This window comes from Arachis ipaensis, chromosome B1 (genome assembly GCF_059453495.1).
Source record: "Arachis ipaensis isolate K30076 ecotype BB chromosome B1, ASM5945349v1, whole genome shotgun sequence".
NCBI classification, from domain to species: Eukaryota; Viridiplantae; Streptophyta; class Magnoliopsida; order Fabales; family Fabaceae; genus Arachis; species Arachis ipaensis.
In genome coordinates this window covers 127,598,078-127,610,201 of record NC_142436.1, presented here as the reverse complement: position 1 = coordinate 127,610,201, position 12,124 = coordinate 127,598,078, and the positions used below count along the sequence as shown (strand labels likewise).

General features: G+C 35.1%; 1 protein-coding gene across 1 annotated transcript; it reads left to right on the top strand.

Moving 5' to 3' along the window:
* The first annotated feature begins 10,177 nt into the window (after nucleotides 1–10,177).
* LOC107618956 (uncharacterized) lies at nucleotides 10,178–11,435 on the top strand. The gene is made up of 3 exons (XM_016321154.3): nucleotides 10,178–10,381; nucleotides 10,468–10,535; nucleotides 11,090–11,435. Exons 1-3 carry the CDS (start codon nucleotides 10,279–10,281, stop codon nucleotides 11,192–11,194), a joined length of 276 nt encoding a protein of 91 aa, XP_016176640.1. The 5' UTR covers nucleotides 10,178–10,278; the 3' UTR covers nucleotides 11,195–11,435.
* Nucleotides 11,436–12,124: the final 689 nt, after the last annotated feature.

Sequence of the window (12,124 nt, the reverse complement as noted above, 5' to 3'; positions counted from 1 at the left end):
TGTGCTTGTGGCGTGTAGGTGTCAAGTGAAAACTTGAGACTGAGCGGTTAAAGTCAAGGTCCAAAGCAAAAGAAGAGTGTGCTTAAGAACCCTGGACACCTCTAATTGGGGACTTTAGCAAAGCTGAGTCACAATCTGAAAAGGTTCACCCAATTATGTGTCTGTGGCATTTATGTATCCGGTGGTAATACTGGAAAACAAAGTGCTTAGGGCCACGGCCAAGACTCATAAAGAAGCTGTGTTCAAGAATCATCATACTGAACTAGGAGAGTCAATGACACTATTCGAACTCTGAGTTCCTATAGATGCCAATCATTCTGAACCTCAATGGATAAAGTGAGATGCCAAAACTATTCAAGAGGCAAAAAGCTATAAGTCCCGCTCATATGATTGAAGCTATGTTTCATTGATAGTTTGGAATTTATAGTATATTCTATTCTTTTTATCCTATTTTGATTTTCAGTTGCTTGGGGACAAGCAACAATTTAAGTTTGGTGTTGTGATGAGCGGATAATTTATACGCTTTTTGACATTGTTTTTAGTATGTTTTTAGTAGGATCTAGTTACTTTTAGGGATGTTTTTAATAGATTTTATGTTAAATTCACATTTCTGGACTTTATTATGAGTTTGTGTGTTTTTCTGTGATTTCAGGTATTTTCTGGCTGAAATTGAGGGACTTGAGCAGAAATTAGATTCAGAGGTTGAAAAAGGACTGCTGATGCTGTTGGATTCTGACCTCTCTGCACTCAAAGTGGATTTTCTGGAGCTACAGAACTCGAAATGGCGCGCTTCTAATTGCGTTGGAAAGTAGACATCCAGGGCTTTCCAGCAATATATAATAGTCCATACTTTGGCCAAGAATTGACGACGTAAACTGGCGTTCAACGCCAGCTTTCTACCCAAATCTGGCGTCCAGCGCCAGAAAAGGATCCAAAACCAGAGTTGAACGCCCAAACTGGCACAAAAACTGGCGTTCAACTCCACAAATGGCCTCTGCACGTGCAACACTTAAGCTCAGCCCAAACACACACCAAGTGGGCCCCGGAAGTGGATTTATACATCAATTACTTACCCATGTAAACCCTAGTAGCTAGTTTATTATAAATAGGACCTTTTACTATTGTATTTGGCATCCTGGATTGTATTTTGATCCTGTGATCTCGTTTAGGGGGTTGGCCATCTCGGCCATGCCTGGACCTTCACTTATGTATTTTCAACGGTAGAGTTTCTACACTCCATAGATTAAGGTGTGGAGCTCTGCTGTTCCTCAAAGATTAATGCAAGTACTACTGTTTTCTATTCAATTCTTCTTATTTCGCTTCTAAGATATCCATTCGCACCCAAGAACGTGATGAAGGTGATGATTATGTGTGACGCTCATCATCCTTCCCCCTTATGAACGCGTGCCTGACAAACACTTCTGTTCTACATGAATTAAGCTAGAATGAGTATCTCTTAGATCTCCTAACCAGAATCTTCGTGGCGTAAGCTAGAATGATGGCGGCATTCAAGAGAATCCGGAAGGTCTAAACCTTGTCTGTGGTATTCTGAGTAGGATTCAATGATTGAATGACTGTGACGAGCTTCAAACTCGCGAGTGCTGGGCGTTAGTGACAGACGCAAAAGGAGGGTGAATCCTATTCCAGCATGATCGAGAACCGACAGATGAATAGTCGTGCCGTGACAGGGTGCGTGAGCATATTATTCACTGAGAGGAGGGGATGTAGCCACTGACAATGGTGATGCCCTTGCATAAAGCCAGCCATGGAAAGGAGTAAGACTGATTGGATGAAGACAGCAGGAAAGCAGAGGTCCAGAGGAACGAAAGCACCTCCATTCGCTTATCTGAAATTCCTACCAATGAATTACATAAGTATCTCTATCCCTCTTTTATTATATCATATTCGAAAACACCATTATCACTTTATATCTGCCTGACTGAGATTTACAAGGTGACCATAGCTTGCTTCATACCAACAATCTCCGTGGGATTCGACCCTTACTCACGTAAGGTATTACTTGGACGACCCAGTGCACTTGCTGGTTAGTTGTATCGAAGATTGTGACAGACTGTAAAACTAAATCAGAGTATCTGGCCTGAGAAGCCATTACCAGAGATCACAATTTCATACACCAATTTTGCTTGTAGTATAAGTTTTGTTTGTATTTGAAAATTTTTCAAAAAAAAAAAGATTTGTTGTTAAATTTGAATTTTGATTGTTTCTAGAATGCTTGTAGAATAGGAGAGTGCCTTGTTTCTGTTTTTTTTTTTAAAAGTCACCCACGCATAAGCGTGAGTGACGCGTACGCGTCATTGATCATTATCGCATACCCACGCGTGAGCGTATACGACGCGTACGCATCGAAAGGCGATATTGGGGCTCCTAGTACAAAAACCCGATAGTTGTGCAAAACTGGCGTTGGAACTGTGCGTTTCACACAAACTAGACCCACGCGTACGCGCAGATGACGCTTACGCGTCGCCTGGACTTTCTGCGTTTCACGCGTATGCGTGGGCGACGCTTACGCATCACTTGTCCATCCTGCCATCCACGCGCACGCGTGAGTGACGCTTACGCGTCGCTTCCGCGCCCTGTTTTTTTTTCCTTTCTTCTTCTTTCTTTCTTCTTTCTTCTCTCATTCTTCTTTCTTTATACCTTTCTTCTTTTCTCATCTTCCTTTCTTACTTTCTTCCTCTCCTTTCAAAATTCTATTTTTATCAATTTTATTTTTCTTATTTTTTATTTTCTTTTGTTTATTGCATATGAATACTTTTATTCATTGCATTTTAATTTCATTCTTGTAGCTTGTTCTTACTTTCTTTTCTAAGTCTCTTATTCTAATAATGGTGTTGAATTCTCTTACTCAATTGTTGAGAATTTCGTGCATTTTTTTGGTGCTTCGTGACTTGTTTAGCATTAATGGTCATATTTGCTCCACACACAAGATTAGTGCTTTAGTCCTTCCTAATTCATTATTCTTTATTTTGTACCTCATCATCATTGAGTTAGGATACTTATCACTAATCTTGTTTGTGTCAATTGTTGATTAAGCTTGATGCAACATGCTCTTCATGTCATGTACCTATGTTTTGACTTTACTCTTGCATCAAGTATTAGTTAATATGCCTTAGCTTATATTGTTTTCTCACTCACATGTTGTAGCTACCATGTAGTAGAGAAGGCTACTCTTATTTGGCATTAGCCCCGCCTATGTTTTATTTGCTTTGTATCTTTGTTGTAGGCTTAATTTTTTTTTCTTTCCTTTTAGGTTGGCCACCAAGAGGGAAAGGAAAAGCTTCTAAATGGGGCAACACATAAGTCCTTCCATACAACCTTTTGGAGAATCTCATCAATTGTAACAACCCACCCACCTTGCTCTTCTTTGCATGCACCAAGGACGGTGCAAATTTCTAAGTGTGGGAAGGTCGTTCGACCAATCTCCGTGGTAACAATTTTCTTTTCAATGCCAAATTTTCAAGTTTTCCCTTTGTTAGCTAGTTTTTGCATTGCATGTTAGTTAGAAGTTGTACATATTTTACCACTTCTTTTTATGTTAGGACTACTTGGTTAGGGTAATGATTTCTTTTCCAAGAAAAAAATTGTTTTAGGGCACCCTACCAATTTGAAATTTTTTTTTGTTGAACTTGCTTGAAGAATGTTAGTTAGAAGTTGTACATATTTTACCACTTCTTTTTATGTTAGGACTACTTGGTTAGGGTAATGATTTCTTTTCCAAGAAAAAAATTGTTTTAGGGCACCCTACCAATTTGAAATTTTTTTTTTGTTGAACTTGCTTGAAGAATTTATTTTGGAACATGGTTTCTGAGCTAAGAACACAAGCATGTGAGTTTTGAGCCCAATTGTGTGGTTACATTTTATAACCACTTATTTCCATTCTTGTGTGCATTATTCTCTTTCTATGACTGTAATCTTTGGTTTGTTTGATTCTTTATGTCCATTGTTCCATGTATACATGCATTTATATGATTGAGGCCATCATTTCATTTAGCTCACTTACCCAAATAGCCTACCTTTTATCAACCATTGTTAGCCAATTTTGAGCCTATTTAATCCCTTTTGTTCTTAATTTTAGCACATCACTACCCCTAAGTGAAAGACAATAAATGCCCTTAATTCGGATCTTTGATTAGCTTAGGCTAGTAAGGGTGTGTATCATTTGGGTATGAGAAACTTGGGACATTGGTTGAGAGAAAAGTGTGTTTTTGTATTTTTGTTGAAGATTTTTGGGAATGGGGTACATGCTTATACATTAAATATGTAAAACCATATGCATTGATACGCTTGTATATACTTTTGAAAAAAAAAGAGATTGTGTGAAAAAATATATATAGAAAAAAAAGAAATAAAAAAAAAGAAAAAAATATATAGAAAAAAATGCAATAAAAAGGGGACAAAAATGCCCCAAGGTAAAGTGACAATAACAATGCATATGGAATATGAATTAAAGAGAATGCATGAGTATGTGAAAAAGTGGGAATCATGGGTAGCTAGGTATTGTATTAGAATTATATAGGTTGTTATATGTGTTTAGTGAGAGCTTAGATTAATCAAAGATTCAATTTCAAGCTCACTTGACCATATGCGTCCCTACCTTTACCCTAGCCCCATTACAACATATGAATAAGCCCTCATGATAAATGTATGCATGCAGTGAATAATTGTTGATTGTTAGATGAAAAACAAATCATGAAAAGTATGATTAGAAGAGAATTGAGTGATCGATCCTATACACTTGAGCGACTAGAGCGGATACACTTCCAGTGAGGGTTCGATGCTCAATTCCTTGTTCCCAACTTTCATGAGCTTTCTTCTTGCAAGTCTATTTGAACTTCATTTTGATATTGGAATTGGTAGGATTCATAAATCATCATATGATCTTGGTCCTACTTGTTCATACATGCTCTTGGAGGATTGAGTCACTTTTGACCAAGTGAATAGAAGCATCTACATTAGTTGCATGCATATAGATAGGAGCATATAGTTTATTTGTATTGAATAAATGTTCATACCCTTTTCTTGTCCTTCTTTATTCTTATCATGAGGACATGTTTGGTTTAAGTGTGGGGAGGTTTGATAAACCCCAATTTTGTGGTTTATCTTGTGCTTAATTTAGGAAATTTTATCAACTTTTCTCACATTTATTCAATGAAATAGCATGGTTTTGTAATTCTCCCTTAATTTGTGCTTAAGTGTAAAAACATGCTTTTTAGGCCTTAAAATAGCTAAATTTAATTCACTTTAATTTCATTTGATGCCTTGATATGTTTGTTAAGTGATTTCAGGTTTAGAAGGCAAAGATTAGATTGAAGGAATGAAGGAAAAGCATGCAAAGTAGGAGAACTCATGAAGAAATGAAAGAATCGCTAAGTTGTCAAGCCTGACCTCTTTGCACTCAATGGATCATAACTTGAGCTATAGAGGTCCAAATGAGGTGGTTCTAGTTGTATTGGAAAGCTAACATCCGGTGCTTCAAAATGATATAAAATTTTTCATAGTTGCCTGATGTTTAGGGACACGTACGCGTGCATCACGCACACACATTGGTGGATCAGCATGGGTCCAATTTTGGCAAAATGTGGCCAGCAATTTCTAGCTCGTTTTGGGCCCAATCCAACTCATTTCTGATGCTATTGAACCCAATGATTGAAGGAGGAATGAACCAAGTAGTCATAGTTTAGTTTTCATCATGTTGTAGGTAGAATTCTAGAGAGAGAAGCTCTCCCTTCTCTCTACAATTTAGGGTAGTTTAGGTTTAATTCTCTTAGATCCAACTTTCAATTCTTGTTTTGATTTAGTTTTCCTTCTTAATTTCTTGTATTACATCTTTGCTCTTCTAGTTTTACTTGTTCATTTCCTTTATTTTGTTACTTTTATGTTTATGAACCCTTGTTGGATTTCCATTTTCTTTCAATGCAATTTTATGTTTCCATGCTCTTTTATGTTTATCTTAGTTGTTATTATTGAATTCTTGCTTATGTTAGTCATGGGTTTCTTTTAATTCTTGCATTTTATGATGTTTACTTTTATTGCGCACTAGGTGTTTGATAGAATGTTTCCTTTAGTTTTTGAGTAGTTTTCTTTACTCTTGGCCTAGGCTAAGGGAATGGAGTGACCTTGAGTCATTGGGTCTCATTGAATTGGTGATTTGAGAACCCTTGGTGATCAATTTGATATCCATTGACACTAACCCACTACTAATCTAATTAGTAGATAGGTTGGGACTTATGGGTTGATGTGATCAAGCCTATTTGATGTACTTCAAGCTTAGGAGTAGATATTACGTACTTAAGGCTTTTGGAAGTAGACTTAATAGGTTGGCTTCTCATAATTATCAATATTTGGTTTGTAGACAAGGATGGTGATCTCAATTACCTATGTCTAGCCAAGAGTTCTTTTCCTTTATTTTATTAGTTCTTATCATTTACTTTCTTGTTATTTACTTTTCTTATCAAACTACAAAAATCAAACCCCCATTGCATCTTCATAGCCAATAATTGATCACTTCATTGCAATTCTTTGTGAGACGACCCGGAGTTTAAATACTTTGGTTAATTCTTATTTGGGGTTTGTTACTTGTGACAACCAAATTTTTGATTGGGAGGATTGTTTGTTGGTTTAGAAACTATACTTGCAACGATAATTCATTCATTTGATGAAATTCTAGACCACCACAACAATTCACTCATCAAACTTGCTTCTTGATCTCGACAGCTCGATCTGACGATATCGTTTGACATCGTTGTGCAACCGACATGAATACGTCAATAACAAGTTGATGAGACATGAATGTAGGATCTATTTTAGGCATATCGGAAGGTTCCTATGCAAACAAGTCTACATTAACTCTCAAGAAGTTCTGACTTCAGAGGTTGAGATAGATTTCTGTTAATCATGGTATAATTGGTGGCAACATCGTCAATTTGGAACTTTTCCAAGTTTTCCTTAGGCTTTGGCCTTGGCTTCTCTTGAACTCGTGAGCCCAGATCTACTAGAAATACCCCAATAGAATCTTTGGTTTTATCCTTTATAGTCAAACTTGCCTTGTTGCACTTTACAGCGACTACTTGATCTCCTCAAATAGTGGTCACCTAACCTTCTAAAGTCAGAAACTTTATTACTGAAAACTTTGTTAAAATAAAGGCATAGAGATCATTGATCTTCTTTCTTTCAAGGATTACATTATATGTTGTAGAATCTTTTAGGACCATGAACTCAGTCTGTACCACGTGGACATCGTCACCTTTTTCAACTTTGAAAATGAGATCTATAGTCCCATCAGGCTTGATAAAATGATCTCCTAAACCCATTACTCTTGGGAGGCGTGGTTTCAAGTGCTGATCTTTCAAACCCAGGGCATCCTAGACATTTCTAAAGAGCAGATTTGAATTTGCTCCAGTATCAACCAAAATTCTTTTAACTATGCCATTTCTCAGCTTACATGTGATTACCAATGCCTTATCATCGTCAGATGTGGCATATTGGAAATTATCTACAGTGAATTGAATAGTTGAAAAATTTTCAACCTTTAAGACTTTTACAGCCTTGATATTATTTTCCAACACATTCCTAGATTTTTTCAATTCATTCTTCCCTACAACCACATTCACCACTACTTGAGCAGTATCATCTAAGATCTCAATGGGTTTGGCATTTCTAGGGTTCCTAGCTTCCCAATCTTCATCATTATTATGCCATCTTAGCGGTCTAATATGCTGAACAAACTCAAGAAGCTTTCCATTCTGAATTGCTTACTCCAAGGCATCTTTTAGATCAATGCAATCTTTAGCCTTGTGGCCATGGGACTTGTGGTAGTCACAGTAGTCAGAGAATCCCTAGGTCAGATCTGCCTTGCCTTGGAAAGTATTCTTCTCTGTGACACTTGTTGGTAGATTTCAGTTAGCGAAGCCACCAACGGTGTATATGTTGAGAACTTGCCAACTCGTGGTGTCGACGCCTTTGATGTAGACGATTTCCCTAAGCTTCCAGCCTTATTAGGTGATGGAGCTGGATTTTTTTGTTTAGTTGGCATTTGGCACCACTTTTGAGTTGCATATATTCCAAAGCAATTTGATGGGTCTCCTCTATAGACTTGACATCTTTGAAGGTTAAGTGTCATCTGAAATCCCCTTCTAATAAGCCAGTGGTAAGGCACAAACATACGACTTCATGAGTTCATGTGTTGACTTCCAACAATCCTTTATTAAATCAATCCAAGTAATCTCGGATGTTTTCTTTAACTCTCTGCTCTACACCAAGTAAAGAGATCAGATGCTTGGCTTGAGTTCTTCTAATAGTGAAATGTGCAAGAAACATTGTCTTAATATCAATAAAAGAATATATGAAGCCAGAAGGTAGGGTGTTGAACCATTCCATTGCTGGTCCAGATGATGAAACAGGGAAAGTTTTACATCTTATAGTATCCCCAACTCTCTCTAGATTCATTCTCGCCTCAAAGACATTTATGTGCTCCTGAGAATTCGACTTCCCCTCATACTTCAAGTCTGTTCGTTTATCAAAGTGCTTTGGCAAGTGGACTTGAAGGACATGTGGAGCAAATGGAGTTTGTCTCATGATGACATGCTCCCGGTATCCATATGCTTTTTAGGACTTGGCCTCCTTTGTGGAGTCTGTCTCCTTTTAGATTGGGCTGAACAAGGGTCAGTCTTTACCCTCTTTTCTGGCTCACGACGTTGTTCTTCACATCGAGGAGACTCTCTCCTATTTCTTTGAGGTGAAGAAAAATGACAACGACAATCATCCTCCTGATGTCATCTATGAACTCGCTCTAGGGTCCTTCTGTCATGACTATTACGTCGATCCCTTGTCGTTCAATTTCGGGACCAAGATTGATGTGACATCGGCCGTTTTGCTAGCTATCGTTCCAATTCTTGTACTTGATGATGCATTTCCTGCATCGCATGGACATAATCTTCCCCAAACCAACAAAATGCCAACCACTAGTGTTTTGAACCTCTTTATGTTTGAAACTTGGGGGAGGGGGGTTTGTTGATGTTCTCCCTTATTGGGATTGAGGGTGATTTCTATCTCATGTCCATGATCTTCATCTCGCTGTTCCTTGAACGGAGTATTTGAAATTATTTGTACATAGATTTAACTTCTCGATCAGCCATGGTATCAACTTCTTAGGTTTTCTATAGACGGCGCCATATGTTCGTACATGTGGTTATGAGCTAAGGAGTTTCGAAAATTTTACTTTAAATCGTATTAGAACTAGGTTGGGAAGACAATTTGCAAAGACACTCAAATACTTAAGTCAGTAATATTCTTAAGTGATAGTAAAAAATATCTATGTTTTTCTTTTTTCTTTATTACATCTTTTCGATGTGACCATTTGTAAGTATTTATTACTTTTAATATACTGTTTTAATACCATGATTTGACAACATTACAAGTTAGAGTTTATGCCTTTTTATGATATATACATTAAACTTTATAAACTAATAGCATAACAAATTTATTTAAATTAATATAATGGAGTAATTATTCTTGTGCAGAACATATAGTTTAATAGTAGTATAACATTTTCTTTATATATAATCTCACACTGTATGCCATGGATCATCAGACTTAGCTGGAACAATTAAATACTTATCATCTAGAAAACTTGAATTCCATTAGAATCAAAATGGGACTCTGCTCAAAAGGAATTAATTAATTACTAGAGCTATATGCGGTGTATATTCTTGCATGTAATCTCTATTATTGTGTATTAACGCAGTGGATATGTATTGGAATGTGCCTGAATATGTTTAATTAATGATATTTCCCACTAGAATATAATATAATAGAACTTGACTTGTTTTATTTTGGATCAGTAGTAGTGTTAGTTTGCACCAACTTGCATTGGCTTTTTAATTTCCACACCGACATCATTTTAATTTGCGTGTCACCTTTCCACTTTGGTAGTGTGCTAGCTACTTAAAATTTAAAAATATTCCCTTGATGTGTGTTTTCACATACATGAATGAAAAGAGAGTAGCTAGCTAGTGGAAAGTGGAAACACGTTGAGAAATTATGAGTCGCTATCACCTTTTTGACTTTCGCAATAACATAATAATGTCACTAACTTTGATGCAATTTTCCACGCGCTCAAAAACAAAATACAAAAACTACATACCTTAATTAGCTTAAGCTTGTGCATGTATATATAAATTGAGAACCATGTAGCTAGCTAGCAAGAAATTAGAAGTGAAGCAGGGGGGAACTAACATTAGAGATTATTCATTAATAAGAATGGCAAGAACTACTACTATTCCACATCGTACCTTGGGTGTGCTAGTGATTCTTCTTGCGTTTTCTCATCTTCTTATGTGCTTGAAAGCAGTTCCAATTACAAGTATATTTTCTTCTGCTTCTCCTTCATATTTATTTATATATACTTTTAATTAGTCTCCTAACGAATGGTTTGATATATATAAGCAGGAAGTGAAAGCCTCATGCAAGGTTCTCAAGGTCATGCTGTCCTTGTCCTGCAGAGTAGTAACCACAAGGTGCATTCAATCATCTTTCTAAATTAAATTAAAAAATAAAATATTATCTTAATCTTTAGCGTTTAATTTAAGTTTTAATTTCGTCTCTAATATCTAAAATATTTTATTTTTATCCCAAACATCTTATTGCATTCTATTTTAGTCCTTTGGTCAAATTAAAAACTTTTTTTTTCCTAAAATACTCCTTTTTCCCCTTTATTATTACTTTTTTTCTTTCTTTTATTATTTTGATTTTCACTCTCAAATTACTACAACCACCACTATAACTACTATAATTACGTCGTTATCTAGAAAAAAAAAATCATAATGGAGAAAAATGGTATATTTGAAAGAAAAATTTTAATTTTGATTAAATTACTAAAATAGAATGAACTGAGATATTTTGAGATAAAAAAAAATAAGACGTCGAAAATATTTGAGACAAAATTAAAACTTAACTCAAACAGTTAAAAACTAAAAACTTACTTTACTCTTAAACCAAATTAAAGTTGCTATAAAATAAGACACTCAAGTCATTGTTATTTAATTTCTTAACCATATACACATATATACAGGATGAGGATATGAATAAAGATGAAAAAACAGAGAGAATGGATTTGGAACTGCTAGACTACCAACCACCGGGGGCTAATGGTCATCACACTCCAAAAGCACCGTGATGACACTATATTTTATTATTATTATTATTATATGTAACTCGTTATATATTTAGAGTAATATTTTAAATTAGTCTTTTAGCTAAGAAATTAGTATTATCTAGTTTAATTGTGCATCATAAGAAGAACTACTATTGGTGTTGAATCCTGCATCACTATCTAGTTTAATTTGATATGGATATGGGAAATCATGATAAGTCTTTAATTGTGTTTTTTAAATTAAATTCTGCTTTCTAATTCAAAACCTGAAATTCCTGCTGTGATAGGGCTTAATCTCACCGTACAATCACATTTTGCTTTATAGTAGTATTATTTTATCTACTCTAAAATCTTATTTTACCATGGTTGCGGTTGCAACTAATAACATTATATTGACGGTAAATTATTGTTTTGTTGGTTTTAAAATTTTTCAATTTTTGACAAGTAATCCAAAAAAAAATGAAATTTTGATGCAACATTTTGTTAGAATATTTATTAGAAAACCATTTAGAAAGAAGATACAAAAAATTGAGGAAAAATTTGATATATACCTTTTTTATTTTCAATTTTTACCATTCATGTAAAAAGAAACTCAAAAAGAAATTCACTTAGCATGATATTATCAAATATGAAAGATGAAAAGATTTTATTTTCTATGCAAACTTGCAAAAGGTACATTAAAATCTAATCTCTAAAAAACGTTTTTCAATTATTGTCTTCGTATATTTGGTGTATTTTATTAAATGGAAATTATTTTTCAAGAACAAAAATGACATTCCTTTTTTTTTAGAGTTATTTTATTAAAAATTAAATTTTTAGAAATTAAAATAATAGTTTATTCTAATATTTATGCACTAGACATTGTAATTGCAATGCAACGACAACATATATACAATAATTGCGACCACATGCATGATGCATTTCTAATCGATATAAAATTGTAATTACATTTCA

What these genes read in the sequence shown, in the direction of transcription:
- LOC107618956 (XM_016321154.3), top strand. Translation starts at nt 10,279, where the DNA reads ATGGCAAGAACTACTACTATTCCACATCGTACCTTGGGTGTGCTAGTG. An exon ending in GAAAGCAGTTCCAATTACAA is followed by an intron (nt 10,382 to 10,467) that starts GTATATTTTCTT and finishes ATATATAAGCAG; the next exon opens with GAAGTGAAAGCCTCATGCAA. An exon ending in TGCAGAGTAGTAACCACAAG is followed by an intron (nt 10,536 to 11,089) that starts GTGCATTCAATC and finishes ACATATATACAG; the next exon opens with GATGAGGATATGAATAAAGA.